The following is a 19,567-nucleotide window of genomic DNA, read 5'->3' on the forward strand; positions in this document are numbered from 1 at the left end:
CACTGCGACGGGCACGGTGTCCCACATAACTCTCTCTCTCCCTGTCTGCTTTAGTTACGGGAGCTTGGTCAGTTTAAAGGATTCAACAAGTCGGTGGAAAACCTGTTTCTGTCCGTTACCACTCACATGCGAAGTAAGTACCTCTGGCTTCTTCCCTGCACCGCCAGCTCCCGCTGCTGGGCCCAGCCCAGTCCTGCCCGGCCCCGCCCAGCCCCGCCCAGCCCCGCCCCTGGGACAGTGATTGGGTGCCAAGGACTCTAACCCCAGACACCTGGGCCAGCCGTGTGCTGACATGGCGTGGAGCCCCTCGCCTGCTCTTCCTTGCCAGGAAGATCATTTTCTCCTGCCAGCAGTCGTCTTGTGTCCAGGGGACAGACTGATCCAGAGCTGGCCCTGCTTGAACTCTGCTGCCTGTCCACTGCCCGGAGCTGACTGACCCCTCGGGAAGGGGATTCTGCTCTGCGTCCGCCCGGCAGTTCCTCCCGCTCGAGGATGTCCTGGGCTGGGGGGCCTCAGAGTTGGGGTGCAGCTTGGGTTCTGCCGAGCCTGCCTGGACAGAGTTGGGCAATCCGAGCTCTCAGGACTCCAGAGGAGGGAGAGAGCGGCTGGCATGTGCGCGGGGGGTGGGGTGGGGAAGGGGCGCCCCTCATGGAGCCCAGGGCCCAGTTCCCTCCTGCTCGCTCTTCCTCTCGGCCCCTCAGGACAGGACCTCTGCCCTGACCCCACTCGGTGCTGCCCCGCCATCCCTGACCCCTGGAACCGTGGGACACTTGTCTTGCTTACACGACACCTGCCCTCCTGCACATGTGTGGGTACATGGAGCCCTGCAAGCCTCATCTGTACATGCACACACACGACATACACACACGATACATATACATACAACACACATCACACACACACATACACATCATACACAAGCATGACACAGACATATTACACACACGACACACGTAACACCCACATACACATCACACACAAATATGACACACACAACACACACATAACAGACACAGCACACACGTGACACACACATAATACACGCACTCAAACACACGAAACACACAACACATACACATATACACACATGACACAGATACACAACACACAAATCACATATAGATATCACACACAAACATGACACAGACATATTACATACACAACAAATACATGATATACATCACACACACAAATGACACAAACACACACATGCACACACGACACACACAATACATACACACGACACACACATACACATCACACACAAACACAGCAGACGTATGTACATACACGACACACACATATACATCACACACAAACATGGCACAGACATACACGCACACATGACACATATACATCACACACACAAACATGGCACAGACACATATGCACACATGACACACACAATACATGTAGGGTACACACACGTACACACAACACACATGACACACATGATACACATGCATACACATGACACACACGGCACATACATACAAATACATCATATACACATACACGACACACACACCGTGGGGGACAGTGGGAGGATGGCAGGGCGACCCGGAGAGCACAGCCCCTTCTCTGCCCAGTCTCATGACGGACCCCCAGGCTGCACCCGCCCCCTGACGTGAGGCCTTGGCAGGGACGGAAGGGAGAGACAGCCCGCCAGAGCCCTTTGGGAGGGAGGGACAGCCCGCCAGAGCCCTTTGGTGGCTGTGGCCTGCGATTCCCTGGGGCAGCCTGTGGCCACTGAGACGATGTCTGGGGGGGGATCTATGGGCCCTCGGGCCGGCTCAGGGCTCCTCGGGCACCTGTTTCTCTCGGTGACTGTTGCCACCTGGTCCCTAGAGAAGCATCACCGGGGAGGGTGGGGAGCAGCTGGAGGGCGGGACACTGACCACTGGCTGCAGGGCCCCGGGCCCCAGGGGGTCCTTCTCGCCCCTTCCTTGGGCCGCACCACAAGATTTCAGATCAGGCCACTGAGCCCAGCCCCGGGGGCTTTTCATGCCCCTTTAAGAATGCAAGCAGGGGCTGGTGCTGGTGGGGGGTGAGAGTGGGACCCCGAAGGGGACAGTGCACCCCGGGGCTTGCCTGCCCTGTGCCAGAGGCTTCCCCGCGCTGGGGTGGGGGTGCCCCACAGTCTGGCCAGGGAACTTGAGAACAGAGTTGAGGCCCGGCCAGAGAGGGGTCGGTTCAACACTGCCCGGGGCGGGGGCACGTCAAACGCCCGGTCACGGTCTCGGGAGACAGGTGAGCCCAGAGACTCCCCGAGCAGCACACTCGGGAGAGCTGGGTACCCTGAGGGCATCTCCAGGGCAGGCCGGAAGACACGGGGTACCTGGAGGGGCCACATACACAGGGAGCTGGGGTGGTTGCTTCCCAGGGGGGGTGAAGCCCACAGCAGTTCAGAGGCGGAGCCGGGAGGAGCCGAGCTGGAGCTTGGCCCGGGGCCCGTGAGGGAGCAGCTCAGGCAGAGCTGGGGGAGAAGACGGGGGGCTAGAGAGGTGGCTCAGGGGTTAGGGCACTTGCCTTGATGTGGTTGACCTGGGGCCACGTAGGGTCCTGGAGCCCTGCTAGGACTCCCTGAGCACAGAGCCAGGAGTCAGCCCTGTGTGCGGCTGTGTACAGCCCCCAGACAAACTTTGATTTTGCCTGTTTCTTGTTCCCTTTTCTAAACACGGCTCCTAGGAGGGTTGCCCTGATGTCTGTGGCCACCCGTTGGCATTCTCGGGCCATGCTGGCCCACGAGAGGTCAGGGGCAGCAGGGAGACCCCCAGAGTAGGGAGCAGGTCCAAGGTGGCCAGCTCTGCAGGGGTCCTGTCTGTGCGGGGTGGGTCCGTCCTTCTCCCGTCCCCCCTGACTGTCCCGCCTCGGCTCCAAGCCCTGAGACGAGCGACCGGCTCTGCAGGATCTGAAGCTCATAGCCGAGGGGTCCCCAAACCCGCGGTCGCCTCCCTCCGAGGGCTCCAGAGAAATGGTGGGCGGGAATCGAAGAACTTGGGTGGGGGTCTTCGGGCTGCTGCACGCCCAGAACTCGGAGCACTAGACACAGAGCACCCCGCCCGGAGCTGCCCGTCCTGCTGCCTGCTGCGGGGGCTCTCCTTGTGCACCCCTCTCTGCCTGGGCTTGCTGTGCCAGCCCCCCTGGGCCTGGGGAGGCCCCGCCCCCCAGCAGGCGCCTGCCTGCAAGCCGTGCCCGCGTCACCCCTGTGTCTGTTTGCTTTCTAGAACTCTCCAAGTCCCAGAATGACATGACCTCTGAGAAGCACCTTGGAGCCGCCGGCCCCGGGCAGGGGTGGGGCCCGTCGGAGCGCAGGAGTCAGTCGGACACAGCCATCGCCGCCGCCGCCAGGGTACCACAGCCGCCCGCCCTCCCGCCCGTCCCTCTGTCGCTGCAGACTCAGGCCAAAGCCCGCGGGGGCACGTGGCCTCGGGAAGGTCGAGGCAGCGCTAGGAGGGAGGCCGGGCGGGAAGGCCGTCCCCAGCCGCTGAGCTCTAGCGGCGGCCCCAGGGGGCTCCCAACAGGGACCCCGGCCAGGCCAGGGGCCCACAGCCCAGGGGAAGAGGGTACCAGCGCACAGAGCTGGCCTGCGTGATCGTTGCTCTCTGAGCACTGTCCTCTGAGCACCTCAGCACGGGGGAGGGAGCCCTGAGCACACCCAGGTCTGCCTGATGCCGCCGCCCCTACATGGACCCCGTCTCTGCCTCAGGCGGGACAGTGCAGCGGGCGAGGCGCTCGCCCTGCTTAAGGCCAAGGCTGGCATGGTCTCGGCCCTGGGGCCCTGCCCGCTGGGTTCGGCCCTAAGCTCTTGGAACAGACACAGGGCCCATTAACCCCGGGGGCCTGGGGGGGCGGGCGTGTTGTGCCCCCTGCTGGAATCTGATCGAGACAGATGCTAGGAATCGCATGGTTGGCTCGGGTGGGCCAGCCTGCGGGTAAGGGGCCTGTGGGCAGAGTGGGAAGAAGACGGGGTGTGTGTGTGAGGGGCCCCGCAGGCCGGCAGGAAGCAGCTGAGTTTGACCCAGAAACCCGGGTGCTGGTCCCCTTACCTGAGACTTGGCCGTGGACGGTCCTCTCTGGGCAGGCCGCCCTGCTGGAACTGGGCGCACGTACTCAGGCCGTCGTTCCTAGCATCCCCTGCTGCCCACTGCCTCAGGCAACCCTTCCGCTGGGCCAGGAAGGCAGAGGCCACCAATCTGGGGGCCCTCGGCTCTTCTGCAACCCCCTAAGGCCTGCCCGAAACCCCAAGGCCTCCAAATGGCCATGCAGTCACTTCAGAATTGTTTCTGTTTTTTTGGTTTTTTTCTTGCTTTTTGGGTCACATTGAACGATGCTCAGGGGTTACTCCTGGCTCTGCACTCAGGAATTACTCCTGGCCGTGCTTGCGTACGTGGGGGACCGTATGGGATGCCAGGGATTGAACCTGGGTCTGCCGTGTGCAAGGCAAAGGCCCTACCCACTGTGCTATCGCTCCAGCCCAACACCAGGATTGTTTCCGGATGGCCAGCGTTCACACTGGGCTGGCTTGGTAGTGGATAGTCTAGCCTCACACCGCCCAGGGAGGTGGGTCGACATTTGGTTCCGGGTCACCTGTGGAGGCACCAGAAGGGCCTGCCCTGGAGTGGAACCAGAGAGTGGCCGTGGACAGGCCTGGTCTGGGGGCTGCAGGCCATGGCCGTGTCTGTGTGTGTCTGCGAGTCACTCGTGTGTGTAGCTGCAAGCTGGGTCCCGGGCATGAGCATCTGGGAGGTTCACTGGAGGGCAGGGCTGCAGGGGCCCCACGGCCCCCCGTGCACGGGGAACACAGATGGGAGCCTGGGAACGCCCAAGGGAGCCCCCGCTGTCTCCCCAGGGCCACGTGGCCCCGCCTGTACCCCCCAGCCCTAGTGCTGGGTGGGCAGGGGCCCCACTTTGGAAACACTCCGTCCCCTTGACCTCTCCCAGAGGGCCGAGACAGCCCCAGGTGTCCGAGCACCACCTAGGCCCCCTGCACTGGGCACCCCCGCGCTGGCCAGTGAGGGCGAGGGAAGAGGAGGGCGCCCCAGCACAGACACGCATCTCGTCACCCCTGGGGCCCACGCACGAGCCCTTCCCGGGCTCAGTGCTCGAAGGTCGTGGGTGCTCCCGCCTTTCAGAGAGCCCCAGGAGGGGCCAGGCAGACGCTGTCGCGGGCGGCCCTTGCCCTGCTTGCCACCAGCCCGGGTCCAAGCGCCCGAACCACAGATGGCCCCCCAGTACCGCCAGGGATCACTCCTGACCACAGAGCCAGACACAGCCTCTGAGCACTGGAGGGTCTGAGAACCCCAGCAGCCCAGTGGAGGCTGTGCCAAGGCTGTCCCCAGGTAGGACGGCACGGGCAGAGAGGCCCCCATGTGCCGTGGCCCAGGGTGGCCGGGCCAGACAGAGCGTCCCGGGCCCTGGAGGGGAGGCGGGGAGGAGGGTGCAGCCCTGCGTGTCCTTGGCACTGGGAGGTGTAGCTGCTGCCACCGGAAGCTGAGGCCACGTGGCCCTGGTGGCGTCTGTGGGCCTGTGGCCTTTGCTACCTGTGGTAGAGTCGTGGCACTGTCCCTACCCTGCTGCCTGGGCCGGGGGTGAGGCCCCACCCTAGACACCGGGATTCCCAGGGCCGTGGCTAAGATCTCGTGCCCAGGCGTGCCACGGTCTGGGCACCGCCATGCTCCTGACGAGCCACCTTGAGATGTGGTGGTTCTTCTTCTTCTTCTTCTTTAAAACACTACTAGGTGACATGGTTGTGACAGTGTTGAAGTCTGGGGCACGAGTGTGGGTGACGGCAGCCCACCGCCAGGCGTGGCTACCCCAGGGACCAGCTTCGCCCCTGGTCCTGGGACACGGGCCAGCCTGGCAGGATCCATAATGCCACATAATGATGGGGCGGGCGGAGAGAGCCTTGAAGTAGGACACTTGCCTGGCCATGGGCACCCACGCCCTCGCAGGTCAGGCCAGAGATAACATGCATGCCTGCCCTGGGGCTCTGGAGGGGCGCCGGGCCTACAGGGGTTCCGTGGGGGGGGACATCCTCCTTGCAGGGGGCTGCAAAGGCCCAGACACGTGGGTGGAGCTCTTAAGGCCGAAGATGGCCCCGAGCTGGGGCCCCTCTGTCGCCGGGTCTCTGGGAGCTTCCCCAGAGCTGGATGCTGAAATGGCTCACAGAGAGACACCCCCCCCCCACTGCATCCGGTGACGCTTGTGGCCCCCTGGGACTTTCTGGGCCTCCCCCGGCTCTGGTGGCACCTGTCATTAGCTTCCTGTAGATGACAAGGGCCCTCGAAGATGCGGTGGCTAATCAGGAAGGATGGGGCGGGTGCTGTGGGGAGGGGCCCCTGGCTCAGACCCCAGCGGGACGGGCAGCTTGGCCCCTCCCCGCCCCTGGCCGCACAGGGCCTGCTCGCACCTGCTCCCTGCCCATGTCACCTCTGAGCAGAGCAGAGGAGGAGCAGGAGGGAGCCGCGGGGTCAGACCCTCAGTCCCTGGGGAAGCGCAGCTGGTCCTGCTGTGGGCCAGGCCTTGGGCTCCCGGTGTGTGGGCGGGCCTTGATTTAGTCTCTCATACCCCCTGGCCCCCTGAGCACTGCCAGGGAGGGCCCTGAAAGCCCCACCTGCCCTGCTGTCCCTTTCTGGCCCTCTCAGCCCTTGTGTCTGCAACCCCGCCCGCCGGCCCACCTGTCTTGGAGCCCTGGAAACTCCTCGGGCTGGGGGCTGCCCTCTTGGCTCCCCTCCCCTGTCCCTGTCACTCTCTGCAGCAGCAGCCCTCGGTCCTGTGGTCAGGAGTGTGTGGCGGCTCTGCTACTGAGTGCTCCGGAATGGAGAGTCAGGAGGAGGGAGAAGAGGAGGGACAGGGAGGAGGGAGAGAGGAGGAGGAAGGAGGAAGAGGGAAGGAGGAAGGGAGAAAGAGGAAGGAGGAGGAGAGAAGGGAGGAGGGGGAAGGAAGAAAGGGGAGGGGAGGGGAGGGAGTAAGGGGAGGGGAGGGAAGAAAGGGAAGGGGAGGGGCAGGGCGGGGAGGGGAGGAAGGGATGGGGAGGAGGGGGCGGGCAGGGACGACCTGGAGGAATCCTTCCTTCTTTCCACAAGGTCCCTGGGAGACTGGGCTTGCCTGCTGCTGCCCGTGGGGTGTGCAGTGGCTCTGGGCCCAGGGCTGCAGAGACCCCCGCCGTCCTCTCTCGCCCCCGCAAGGGCCCGTGACTCCCTGCCACGTAGCAGCTGGCACTCGAAATGGATTTGATCTGTTTGTACCTGCAGCCACGTGCGCCCCTGCTGCCCTCACAGGGCAGGGTCCAGCCACAGGAGCAAGGGGGAGTCACGGAGAATGGGGGGTCTCCCTTTTCTGGACCACACCCTGCAGTGCTCAGGGCTCGCTCCTGGCTCTGTGCTCAGAGCTCGCTCCCAGCTCTGTGCTCAGGGCTCACTCCCGGCTCTGTGCCCAGGGCTCTCTCCCGGCTCTGTGCTCAGGGCTCACTCTGATCTCTGTGCTCAGGGCTCACTCTGATCTCTGTGCTCAGGGCTCTCTCCCGGCTCTGTGCTCAGGGCTCACTCCCGGCTCTGTGCTCAGGGCTCTCTCCCGGCTCTGCTCAGGGCTCTCTCCCGGCTCTGTGCTCAGGGCTCACTCTGATCTCTGTGCTCAGGGCTTACTCTGATCTCTGTGCTCAGGGCTCACTCCCGGCTCTGTGCTCAGGGCTCGCTCCCGGCTCTGTGCTCATTGCTCTCTCCAGGAGGTGCTTCAGGGCCCTGTGAGGTGCCAGGGACTAACCCCGGGCTGGCCTCGTGCAAGGCGAGCGCCCTGCCTGCTGTCCATGGCTCCGGCCCTGCTTTTTCTTCTCGTGTCCACACCACAGCCAAATCTCTCCCTGGAGTGTGCGTTCTATTTCTTTTGACCAGGCGCCAGGGTTCTGAGGAACGCCTGCATGCGATCTCCAATTCCTCTAAGGCCTTTACTCACCTATGAGTGACCCAGATATCCCCGTTCAGCGATGCCTCGGCCCTGACTGTGGCTGCCTGGGGCCCGGGGGTGTGCGGGTACAGTCACATGGACCAACTGTCCCTCTGAGCACCCAGAAGTCGGCATGCGCCTCTGTCAGGTGTTGGGCGCTGCTGTCCCTCCACGTGCCCCGCCATCGCTGCTACTAACTAACCCTGTGGCTCCTTCCTCAGAAGGGCAGCGCACCGGATCTCCTGAAGCCCCCCGACCCTGAGGGTCCCAGGCGCCTCAGCAGCCCTGTTCTGCAGCTGGACGATCTCCCCCGCAGCCCGGAGCCCGACACTTCGCTCTCAGGAGGCTCAAGACACGTGAGTGGCGTGGGACGCAGATCCGTGGGGTCTGTGGGCGTGGACAGGGGGTGGGGGGGCAAGGGTGGGAGGCGGCCGGGGTCTGCTGGTCCCTCTGGTCCCTGCTGGTCCCTCAGCACCTGCTGGTGCTGAGGACGGGGCCACAGGAAATGTTCCGTCCCCTGGGATTGATTTTTCTTTCTCCCGGGACATGCCTTTAAACAAAGTCAGGTGTGTACGGAGTAACCGCTCACGGAAGACCCATGTCTTAGGAGGAGCATTTTCCCACGCTGAAGTGTCAGAGAATTTTCCCTACGAGTTATTTCTGTGTCCTGGCTCCCCCCAAGTCACCCCATGTTTGCTGCTCGGATGTTTTGCAAGTTTAGTGTCAATGTATGAGACTAAGCTCCAGCTCGATAGTTTGTTCAGAATGGGGCAAGGTAGAGGTTGAGATTTAATTTTTTTTTTTTTTTTGCCTATGGATATGGACTGGACTGGAGTGATAGCACAGTGGGTAGGACATTTGCCTTGTACGCAGCTGACCCGGGTTCAAATTCCTCTGCCCCTCTCGGAGAGCCCAGCAAGCTACTGAGAGTATCTCGCCCGCATGGCAGAGCCTGGCAAGCTATCCATGGCATATTCGATATGCCAAAAGCAGTAACAACAAGTCTCACAATGGAGACGTTACTGGTGCCCACTCAAGCAAATCGATGAACAATGGGATGACAGTGCTACAGTGCTATGGATATTCAGTTATTCCAGCATCATTAAAAAATTTAAAATGTGGGAACTGAAGTGATAGTGCAGCAGGTAGGGCGTTTGCCTTCTACGCGGCCAACTGGGTTCAATCCCGGCATTCCATATGGTCCCCTGAGCCCGTCAGGAATAATTCCTGAATGCAGGACCGAGGAGTAACCCCTGAGCATTGCTGGGTGTGGCCCCCAAACAGAAATTCAAATTGGTCCAGAGACATAGTATAGGGGTTGAGGTGCTCACCTGCTCACCACAGGCCCTGGTTGGATTCTTGGCCCCATGAGGGGTGACTCCGAAGCACAGAGCCAGCAATAAGCCCTGAGCACAGTCAGACGTGGCGTCCAAAGCAGTAACAGAAGGACTCTCACTTCCCCCGTTGGTGGGACTTGGGGACCAACTGGGTGTCGGGGTTGAACACAGGTCAGCCACGCGCAAGGCAAGCACCGGACTCCCGGTACCGTCTCTCCAGCTCCCACGTGGAGTTTCGTGTCTTTCTCGAAAACCTAGTGCCCATACCTGGGGGTATCCTTTGGGTTCTTTGATCCATTTACCCTCAGACAGACCGTGCTGATGGACCTGGTGGGATGTCTCGTGTCAAGGGTCTGGCCTCTGCCAATGCTCTGTGATGCTTCCGGAGCATGACTGTGGTGAGGTCAGTGTGTGCCTTCATCTGTTTCTTCGGAAACACCTCACTGAGCGTGAACTTGAGCACCTAGGATGGTGGCATCTTGGATAAAGGAGCTCTGTGGGCAGCTCAGCCCCAGGCGGAGCTTTGAGGTCATTAAGTGACTGAGACGGTCACCAGAGCCTGGGCCTCAGAGTCCTCCAGTGAACTGACGACGTTGCTGCTCCTTCCAGACACCTTCGGCTTGGGGAGCGGCTGAAGGCACCAACGGGGGGGGGGTAGCAGGAAGGACTGCTAACTCCGCCTCCCCATCACCAGGGGGCTTGGGTCATCCCCCCTCCGCCCCCTCTCCTAGGACGCCCCTTCTTTCCCCGCCCCCATCCTCTTCTCTTGCGTTTGGGGAACGCTGTTGTGAGGGTGGGAGATGGGGGCTCGCTGGCAGGGGAGGCACGGTTTATAGGCAGGCTGTCGGGCGGTTTATGTTCTGGAAGCTTGGCAGGGCGAGAGCTCTGCAGAACACATCTCCAGGGCTGCTCCGGAACATTCCGACCAAGGGCTGGCCCGTGGGAGGCACCTCCCAGGGGACCCCTCCCGGTCTCCTGCTAGCCCACGTCTAGGTTTTCCCAGCTCTGCAATTGGGGGTCGCTCCTGCTGCTGCTCAGGGAACCATGTGGTGCTGAGGGACAGGCTGGGGTCCCCTGAGCACCCGGCAAACTCCCTGCCGCGTGCTCTCTCTTACGAATGTGTTAAGTATCACCAGGAAATTCTCTTGCTCGCCAGTGAGTTCTTACTTTTTTTCTAAGTCTGTGTAAGTGCTTCTGTCGAACTATCCAATTGCATAAATATTTATAAATATAGCTGGAGTGATAGGAGTTTACCTTGCACATAGCTAACCGGGGTTTAACTTCTCCGTCCCTCTCAGGGAGCCCAGCAAGCTACCGAGAGTATCCTGCCCGCACGGCAGAGCCTGGCAAGCTCCCTGTGGCGTATTCAATATGCCAAAAAACAGTCACAAGTCTCACAATGGAGACGTTACTGGTGCCTGCTCAAGCAAATCGATGAACAACGGGATGATAGTGCGACAGTGCTATATTTTAATAATCACAATTTCACTAAAAACACCAATAAATGGGCCAGAGTGCCAGTACAGCAGACAGGGTGTTTGCCTTGCGGTAGCAGACCCCGGTTCGATCCCCAGTATTTTTCCCTGAGTGCCAGGAGTGATCCCTGAGCACAGAGCCAGGAGCAAGCCCCGAGCACAGCTGGGGGAGGCCCAACCCCTCCACCCCTAATTTAAGATTTTAAAAAAGCCCACGGATACAGCTCAGAGATATCTCCAATGGTGGGGGGTCCAGGGGGCGCCCTGGCCCTGTAGGATGCGGGACCAAGCACACGGGCCTATGCCAGGCTGGGCTCTGCTGGGCTCTGCCAGCCCCTGAGCACTGTGAGGTGGGGCCCGATGGAAACAACCGTCCAGCTCAGCACTGACGGGTGCGGCTGGCACTGACGGGAGGAGGGGCCGGGCCCTTGGCCACACGGCAAAGAGTGGCCTCTGGAGGTGTTTCCCTTGCAGGCAACAAGCCCAGCCTTGAAACTATCTTTCCCAAGGAGCACGGTCCCCGAGTGCCGGTTACCTCAGCTCCAGGAGTAAGCCCTGAGCACCACTGGGTACGGCCCCCAAACCAAAGCTGAAACTCCTACTAACACTTCCTACTCTCCCTTCTGCTGTGTTTCTGTTTTTAAAAAATTAGATCCCCAAAGGAGGGGCCAGAGAGGTAGTGTAGTGGTTAGGGCACTTTCTTTGCATGCTGCCAACCTGGGTTGAATATCTGGCATCTTGTATGACCTCCTGAGCACTGCCAGGAGTGATTCCTTAGTGCAGAGCCAGGAGTGACCCCTGAGCATCGCTGGGTGTGGCCCAAACCCACCCCCCAAAAAAATTCCCCAAAGGAATACATTTATGTCAGCATCTGCCTGGAGCAAACATCTCCCCTGCTGGGGGCACACGTGAACCCCAGCCTGGGGTGGGTGGCACTCAGCAATAGAGCGTGTGCCCGGCAGAGGGGAGGCCCTGGCACCGACACAGACACAGGCAGGAGGTTGGGGAGCGGGTAGGGAATCACCCCGGAAGTCAAGCTCTCATGCCGGGCTGCTTCCAGTACGCAGCACATGGTGGACACGGGCCCTTGGTGAGGCCTGGGCCCCTTCTAGGCTGGGAGCCGCTGCAGCCAGGACACCGCGCTCAGGGGCGTCTAACACCCCCGCCACCTCCCAGTTTCCTGCATATTCCTGAGCTTTCCTGGCCTGGCGTGTTTCTAAGGCAGGTCTGACCGTCTTCCCGTGGGAATGTGTTTGCATCAAAAACACACTCACATCTGGTCGATCGGGTTCCAGAAACGTCCCCCCAGTGGGATGACGTTGGGGGAGACAAGTGATATTTGGGGGGCAGTGAGAGAACTCACACTGCTCCTACCCGAGCAGGTGGAGTCTTTTCTTTTAAGTTGCTATCGAAGCAGGTGAGTGTCCTGACTACATGCATGAAGCACAACTCTCCAAGTCAGGCCAGTGAACTCACCTATTGCCTGAGACACACACACACACACGCACACACACACACACATGCACACGCACACACACATAAATGCATGTGCGCACACACACACGTACATACATATACACACGCACACGCATGTGCGCACACACATGTACATACATATACACACATGCGCACACACACATAAACACATGCACACACACACGCGCGCACACACACATTATAAAGCCACCAGACCCATGCGGGTGTAACTAGGCAGGGAGACCGGGAGTGAGAGGGGGTCGGGGGAGCACCTTGGATCCTGGCTATTTTACTCAAACTGAACTGGGGTGGTCTGGGGCTTGCCACCTCTCGGGGTTACTCCACTGCAACGCTCCGTGATGTGTCATTTTGTTTAAGTTTTGGGCCACATCTAGTGGTGCTCGGGGCACTCTCCTCTCTGCTCAGGGGTCACTCCTGGCAGGGCTCAGGGGAACCATAATATGTACCTGAAAAAGGCCCTTTGCATGTAAAGGAAAAGGAAAAATGGGAGAAGGAAGGAGAGGGAGAAAGAGAGAGAGAGGGGGAGATAGATAGATAGATAGATAGATAGATAGATAGATAGATAGATAGAGAGAGAGAGAGAGAGAGAGAGGCACAGAGAGGGGAGAGAGGGAGAGGGGGAGATAGAGATAGAGAGAGCGAGAGTGCGCATGCTCAAAGGGCCGGCACTCAGGCTCTGTGTTTAGTGCCCCCACCTATCTCCTGAGCACTGCTGGGAGCACTCCCTCAGCACAGTGCTGGGTCTGAGTAGCCCCTAGGTTCTGCTGACTGTGGCCCCAGCACCAAGGAGAAGAGAGACAGAGAATGTTCCTTCCTTTAGACAGGGCAGCCACACTGCGTGGCAGCCTCAGAAGGAGCTGTGTCCCCCGTGTGCTGTGTACGGAGGACGCTCCTTCGGGGCTCGACTCTTACGTTCCGGGGCCCCTCTGCCTCCGGCGACCGTGAAAGTAGACCCGCCTTAGGGACGACGCGGCAGCAGGCTGGAGCCCAGGGGGCTGCTCTGGCCTGGCAGAGACGCTGCGGCCCCTCTCTCCCCGGGCCCCCGTCTCTCCCCCTGGCACCCTCTTTCCAGGGGCAGGATTTGGGTGGTAGAGCTGGGATCGAGGCTGACTCCCAGCTCGCCACTCTCGCAGAATACCAGGTCGTGAGTCACCGTTGGCCCCTGAGTGATCTCAGGGCCGTCACCCGCTGGAGTCTCTCTCTTTGCGTGGGCCGAGACTGACTTTTCTCCTCGGCCCCGCGCTGGGTAGAAACAGCCGCGACGCAGGTGCCCTGGGAGGAGCCGGTCACCTGGGAGGACTGCGGCTGCTCCCGCCTTATCCCCAAGGGGCGCCTCTCCCGGGGGCCCACGTCCTAGCGGCAGGACTCAGCGGCCACTCAAGGCCCCATGTCGGCGTGGACTCCGGCTGCCGTGGCCTCTGCGTGTCTGCTTACAGAGCGGGGCGTGAGTGACCACAGGCCACGCTGGGGCCGCCCTGCCCAGACACGCTCCGGGACGCCTGCTGCCACGTCCCCGGGACCGGCTCCCACCGTGGCCTAACAGAGTGGACCCGTGGCCGCTGGGGAGCATGGGAGGGGCTTGGCCTGTTCCACTGCACCCCATGTGCCAACGCCTGGCACAGAAATCTGGGGGGCCCCACCTGCACAGGGGTCCGGGTGAGAGGGAGACGGGGCCGCATCTTCCTTCGGAGAATGTATCTTGCTTCCGTCACACGGTCACGCCGGGCGGGGCGAAGGCTTCTCATTGATGAATGGATTATTGAGGTGACACAGTTTACATTAGCGTTAATGTTTATGCTCTGGGCACACAACACGGCTGTACCACACCCAGCGCCTGCCCGGTATCTCCCCGCCCCAGTGCCGGGGGGGCCCTTCTCATGCGCCCCTCCCCCCCCCCTTCCCGCCTCCCCGACCCCCAGACCGGGTGGCCTCAGGTCCGTGGGTCCCGTCTAAGGGTTTGTGTTGACTGGGGTGTTTTCCAGTCTGGTGCTCTGTCTCTTCAGAGCCCACCGGGGCATGACGTCACCTGGGTTAGGCGTTTCCCCCCTGACTTCACTTCCCCTCAGGCGCGCCCCGTCCCCAAGGCACACAATGCGAGGTTCCGGCTCTTCTCGGAGGCCAGTTTCTTCTCTCGTGAGACGCCTCTGCGGAAAGTGTTTCTCAGCTGCTCGGCCTCCCCGCACTGCCGGCCCCCAGCAGTGGCGCCCAGAGGACAGGCGGGCACAGGGCCATGTCCCCCTCAGGCCCTTCCTCACCGCCGTCCTATCTCGCTGCCCTCGGCCTCTCAGCCCTGCAGGGGTGCGGAAGGACACCCCTCTCCTTCCTGGACCCCGCTTCCGGCCACGGGTGCCCCTACCAGGCATGACACTCTTGGGCCATTGTCAGCCTCAGTTTCCCCCTTGCGGAGAAATAAGTGTGACATAAGGGAGCCGGGCCCCCTCCTTGTGCAGCCCCCCTGAGGAACAGCCCGGAGTTAGCAGGCGCATCAGCACCCCCGCTACCCCCCACCCCTACGGCACTCAACTTCTCTCCTTGCTCTGTCTCTCGAGTGTTTACACCCTTGGGTTGAAAAATGGGGTGACTCTCTCACGCTGGGCGGGGGCGCCTGTGTCTGTTCTTGTGGGGCTGCTGAAGTGGGTCTCCATGACCTTCACTCAGCCTGGGCCGCCGGTGGGGGTTGTTCTCTTCTCTCTCTCCCTCCCGCCCTCGCTCCGTCCTCTCTGTCTCCCTCCCTGTCTGTCTCTGTCTCTGTCTCTGTCTCTGCCTCTGTCTCTGCGTGACACAGGTTTCCCCTTTCCCACCGGCTCTGGGCAGATCCCCCAGGATAGTTCACTGTCTTTGAGGCCTGATGCTCGCGCCCCCCAGCCCTCTCCCCACTTCCGGGTTCTGGCTCCCGGCGAGATTGTGTTTCCTGCACATTTCTGGGTTAGTCCCTGAGACTTTGTCCATTTTCTCACCACCACCCCAGGACCCGGGAGTTCGTTTCTCCATCTCAGTCTGACAGCTGATCATTCGCTGTGTCGAGCCTCCCAGACCCACCCTCGGGCCCCAGTCCTGGTGCCCAGTCCGCAGCAATTCCCACCTGACCCTTCTGCCTGGACGCTACTTGCCTTCGGGAGACGTCTCTCCGATACAGGCCCAGGCGCTAAGCCACTGTGGGGCAGGGGAGAGTGCCACCCGAGTGTGGGTGGGGGAGAGTGCCACCCGAGTGTGGGCAGGGGGGAGTGCCACCCTGTGTGTGGGTGGGGGAGAGTGCCACCCCGGGGTGAGCAGGGGGGAGTGCCACCCGGGTGTGGGCGGGGGAGAGTGCCACCCCGGGTGTGGGCAGGAGAGAGTGCCACCCCGGGTGTGGGCAGGGGAGGGTGCCACCCTGGGTGTGGACGGGGGGAGTGCCACCCAGGTGTGGGCAGGGGGGAGTGCCACCCGGGTGTGGGCAGGGGAGAGTGCCACCCCGGGTGTGGGCAGGAGAGAGTGCCACCCCGGGTGTGGGCAGGGGAGGGTGCCACCCTGGGTGTGGACGGGGGGAGTGCCACCCAGGTGTGGGCAGGGGGGAGTGCCACCCGGGTGTGGGCGGGGGAGAGTGCCACCCGGGTGTGGGCGGGGGGGGAGTGCCACCCTGGGTGTGGGCGGGGGGAGGGTGCCACCTGGGTGTGGGCGGGGGAGAGTGCCACCCCGGGTGTGGGCAGGGGAGAGTGCCCCCCGGGTGTGGGCAGGGGAGAGTGCCCCCCGGGTGTGGGCAGGGGAGAGTGCCACCCAGGTGTGGGCAGGAGAGAGTGCCACCCAGGTGTGGGCGGGGGAGAGTGCCACCCTGAACCCTGACTGCAAGGTCCACGGGACCTTCGGTGATGCCCCCGCTTCCTCCGGGCAGAGCAGGTGGCAGCTGAGCTGGCAGAGCTGCAGCCTTCGTCAGTGCTGCCTGAGGGAGCTTCATGCAGGACATGAACTTGAGCTTCTTGGGCATCTTGAAAACAGAACTGCAAACACACAAACACAACAAGCCACACCAGAACAAAGCAAAACAAAACCCAACATGCTAAATTTCCTGTGAAATACTTTGCTGTCTTGCTCTTGGCTTCAGGGGAGTTTACTCAGCATCAACAGCACCTGTACAGAGATGGGCAATTTTGACAACGCCAATGTCACTGGGGAGATTGAATTTGCCCTGCGTTACTGCTTTGAAACTCATTCTTTGGAAGTCTGCATCAAGGCCTGCAAGAACCTTGCCTATGGGGAGGAGAAGAAGAAAAAGTGCAATCCGTAAGTTTCTAAGTTTTGACACCAATGATGGGTCTATTGGTTCTGAGACCTCGGTGGAGAAATGCAGGCCCAAGAGTAAGCAAAGCCACAGTAAGCAATGAGGAACTGAAAGTGTCTTAGGAACGACCAAGCAGTAGTGATTCCAACCGTGAGCAGGGGGTGAGGCGATTCCAACAGCAAGGCAGGGGTGAGGTGATTCCAACAGCAAGGCAGGGGTGAGGTGATTCCAACAGCAAGGCAGGGGTGAGGTGACTGCAACAGTGAGGCAGGGGTGAGGCTGCACGAGCAGCTTTGCAGAGAGGAATCAAAAGCCCAGACTCAGACCTACACACACACTTACTGAGTGGTCCAGAAACACAGTCTACTCCCAAGTTAAGAATGGAAAGAGTGAAAGTGACGAGTCTGGGGCCCAGGAGATCATACAGTGGCTCAGTGCAGAGCTGAGCACGCACCTGGCCCAGGTTCGATTCCTGGCACCACGTGCTCCTCTGAGCATCGCCAGGACCAGCCCCGGAGGCCTCCAGCACTGCAGGGCCCGAGCAGCACCAGTCCGTGCTCTGTCTGAGAACTGCTGGCAGGGCTCCTGGACCTCCTGAGCACTGCTTAGGAGCACCCCCCAAACCGGAAATCAATAATATAAGAAACTATTGAGAAAATGAAGATCTATTATGGAGATCTATAAAGGGAGAAAGAGAGCGCGAGAGCGAGCATAAATGGTCAGGAATGAAGGAAGAGACAGATTTCTCTAGGGAAAGTAGATCCTGAAGAACAGGAAAGACAGTACGGAAAACTTGAAACCGACACTGAACAGCTGAGATGAACATCCCCCAAAGGATCCAAATGCAGAGCTGGAGGCTAGCTCGGGGCCCGGAGCACAGGCCTGGGTTAGGTCCCCTGAGCACAGCTGGGAGAGACTCCAGTGTGCCCCAAGTAAGAGCAAAGACAGAAAACAGGGAGCACAGCAGTAACATAGAGGCGGGGCGCTTCCTTGCATGCCGCCGACCTGGTTCACTCCTATGTGGTCCCCGAGTCTGCCGGGATTAATTCCTGAGTGCAGAGCCAAAGTAGCAAGCCCCTGAGCAGTCCCAGCTGTGCCCCAAACACACACACACACACACACACACACACACACACACACACACACACACACACACACACACACACACACACACATGGAGCAGCTGCCTGGCCTGTATGAGGCCCCAAGCCCCTGAGCAGTCCCAGCTGTGCCCCAAACACACACACACACACACACACACACACACACACACACACACACACATGGAGCAGCTGCCTGGCCTGTATGAGGCCCCACACCGGCCCCGCAGACCCTACCCAGCAGCACCTGGGGGGGTTCTGGTACCTCCCCGCCCCCGTAATGGTGAAGCAGCAAGGACAGTGGGAATGCTGGTCTGCTCGGTGCCCAGTGCCCGCATGACAGGGCATGTCCTGCCACGGAAGCTCTGGACCCTGGAGGGGGCCCAGGACCACCAGACCAGGTCGGCCCTGTGCAAAGCAAGCGCCTCCCGCTGCTCGGGCTCCGGGAAGCTTCTCCCAGAGTCCCTGCTTTATTCCATGCAGTCGCTGTGGGGCCTGGGGCGGTCAGTGACCAGTGAGGAACTGGAGGCCCTGAGCCAAGCAGTTTCCAGAAGGCTTGACCGGAAGGAGAAAGAGCCCAAGGCCGAGGGCTCCTGGGCGCGTGGACACCGTGGGCTCCTCTGTGGCTGTTGGGCGGCGGGTCACAGCTACCCAGGAGGGAGGGAGGAAGGGGGGCCTAGTGGAGGGCCAGCCGAGACCAGGAGGAGGTGCAGGGGGTGTGGTGGAGGGGGCTTCTGCCCAGTGCCCGTGACCCCTGGCCTCAGTGCTCCGGAGAAAGGCTTTGAGGCGCCGGCAGGGAAGCAGCTATGAGCAGGGTCTCTGCTCCCCACTCCGGGGGCCTTGGGGAGCACTGAAGGTCAGCGAGGAGCACCCGCAGGCCCTGGCTCCCCACCCGCCCACGGAGATCTGAGCGTGTGGCCTGGGCGGGGCCTGGGAGGCAGTTTCCAGGATGGGGGGCAGGAGAGCTGGGCCGGGCACCCCAGGAGCATCCCAGAGGACCGCCAAGGCCGTCCCTGTCCCCACCAGCCCGGGAAGTGCTGTCCGGGCCCCTCCGGCCACCCGCCCCCTCTCTTGTCTCCTCCCCCCCAGGTACGTGAAGACCTACTTGCTGCCTGACAGGTCCTCGCAGGGGAAGCGCAAGACCCGGGTCCAGAGGAACACGGTGAACCCCGCCTTCCAGGAGACACTGCAGGTACGGGCACCCCACCGGGCCCCGGCCAGAGTCCAGTGCCCGCTCCTCCCAGACTCTTGAGTCAGTGGAATCAGGCACAGGTGCCCCCGAGTCCCGCGGTGTGGCCAATGAGTGCCCGGGGAGTGGACCGTCCATCTGGGCGTGTCCGGGGGAGGGCAGAGTCCGGGGCCTTGCAGAGCCGGGTGAATGATTCCCGACCCCCGCGGGGCCGCCCGGGAGCTTGTCTCCGACCTCGGTGGGCTGAGCGCAGGCTTGGCGTGGGGGTGCCGAGTGAGCTGTGCCTAGAACGGCCTCTGCCCCCCGCCCCCGCTCCCCAGCCCCCCCGGTTCTCCCAGCCTCAGCAGCTGGCAAAGCCAGGTAGCGTGTTATTTTAGGAAAAAGCGTTGTTCACTTTACAGAAGTGTTTTCTAGAGGACGCTGTTGGGCCTCTGCTCCCTTCGGCCCTAAGAAGCAGGATGGGTGGATTCGGGTGGGTGTCGGGCCAGGGAGAGGTACTCAGATGCCCGGGGCTGTGCCGGAGGGAGAAGTCAGCATGGTGCGGAGGCCACACGGGGCAGATGCACAGAGAGGTCCAGCCTGTTGGCTCGGAACCCACAGCAGGCGTCGTTTCTGCGCCTGTCGTGGTGCTTTACCTGCTCCCTGAGCGAGGTCTGGGGGTGCTTCCTCACCTTTGGGAGACTGAGACTCCGAGAGGACTAAGAAATGCAGGGTTTTCATTTCTTTTTAAATTTTATTTATTTATTTTGATCACCATGAGATGCTGGAGC

At 61.4% G+C, this 19,567-nt stretch overlaps 1 protein-coding gene across 2 annotated transcripts in view; it reads left to right on the forward strand.

Annotated features, from left to right (window-relative positions):
* SYTL3 (synaptotagmin like 3) overlaps positions 1–19,567 on the forward strand; it is a 58,409-nt gene that overhangs the window by 31,083 nt on the left and 7,759 nt on the right. For both annotated transcript variants that reach the window (XM_055136591.1, XM_004600774.2), the window contains exons 6-10: positions 55–133; positions 3,228–3,352; positions 8,166–8,300; positions 16,332–16,510; positions 18,698–18,800. In XM_055136591.1, the coding sequence (XP_054992566.1) occupies positions 55–133; positions 3,228–3,352; positions 8,166–8,300; positions 16,332–16,510; positions 18,698–18,800 (621 nt within the window). The remainder of the gene's footprint in view (positions 1–54; positions 134–3,227; positions 3,353–8,165; positions 8,301–16,331; positions 16,511–18,697; positions 18,801–19,567) is intronic.

The sequence above is a fragment of the Sorex araneus genome, chromosome 4 (genome assembly GCF_027595985.1).
Source record: "Sorex araneus isolate mSorAra2 chromosome 4, mSorAra2.pri, whole genome shotgun sequence".
Taxonomy (NCBI): domain Eukaryota; kingdom Metazoa; phylum Chordata; class Mammalia; order Eulipotyphla; family Soricidae; genus Sorex; species Sorex araneus.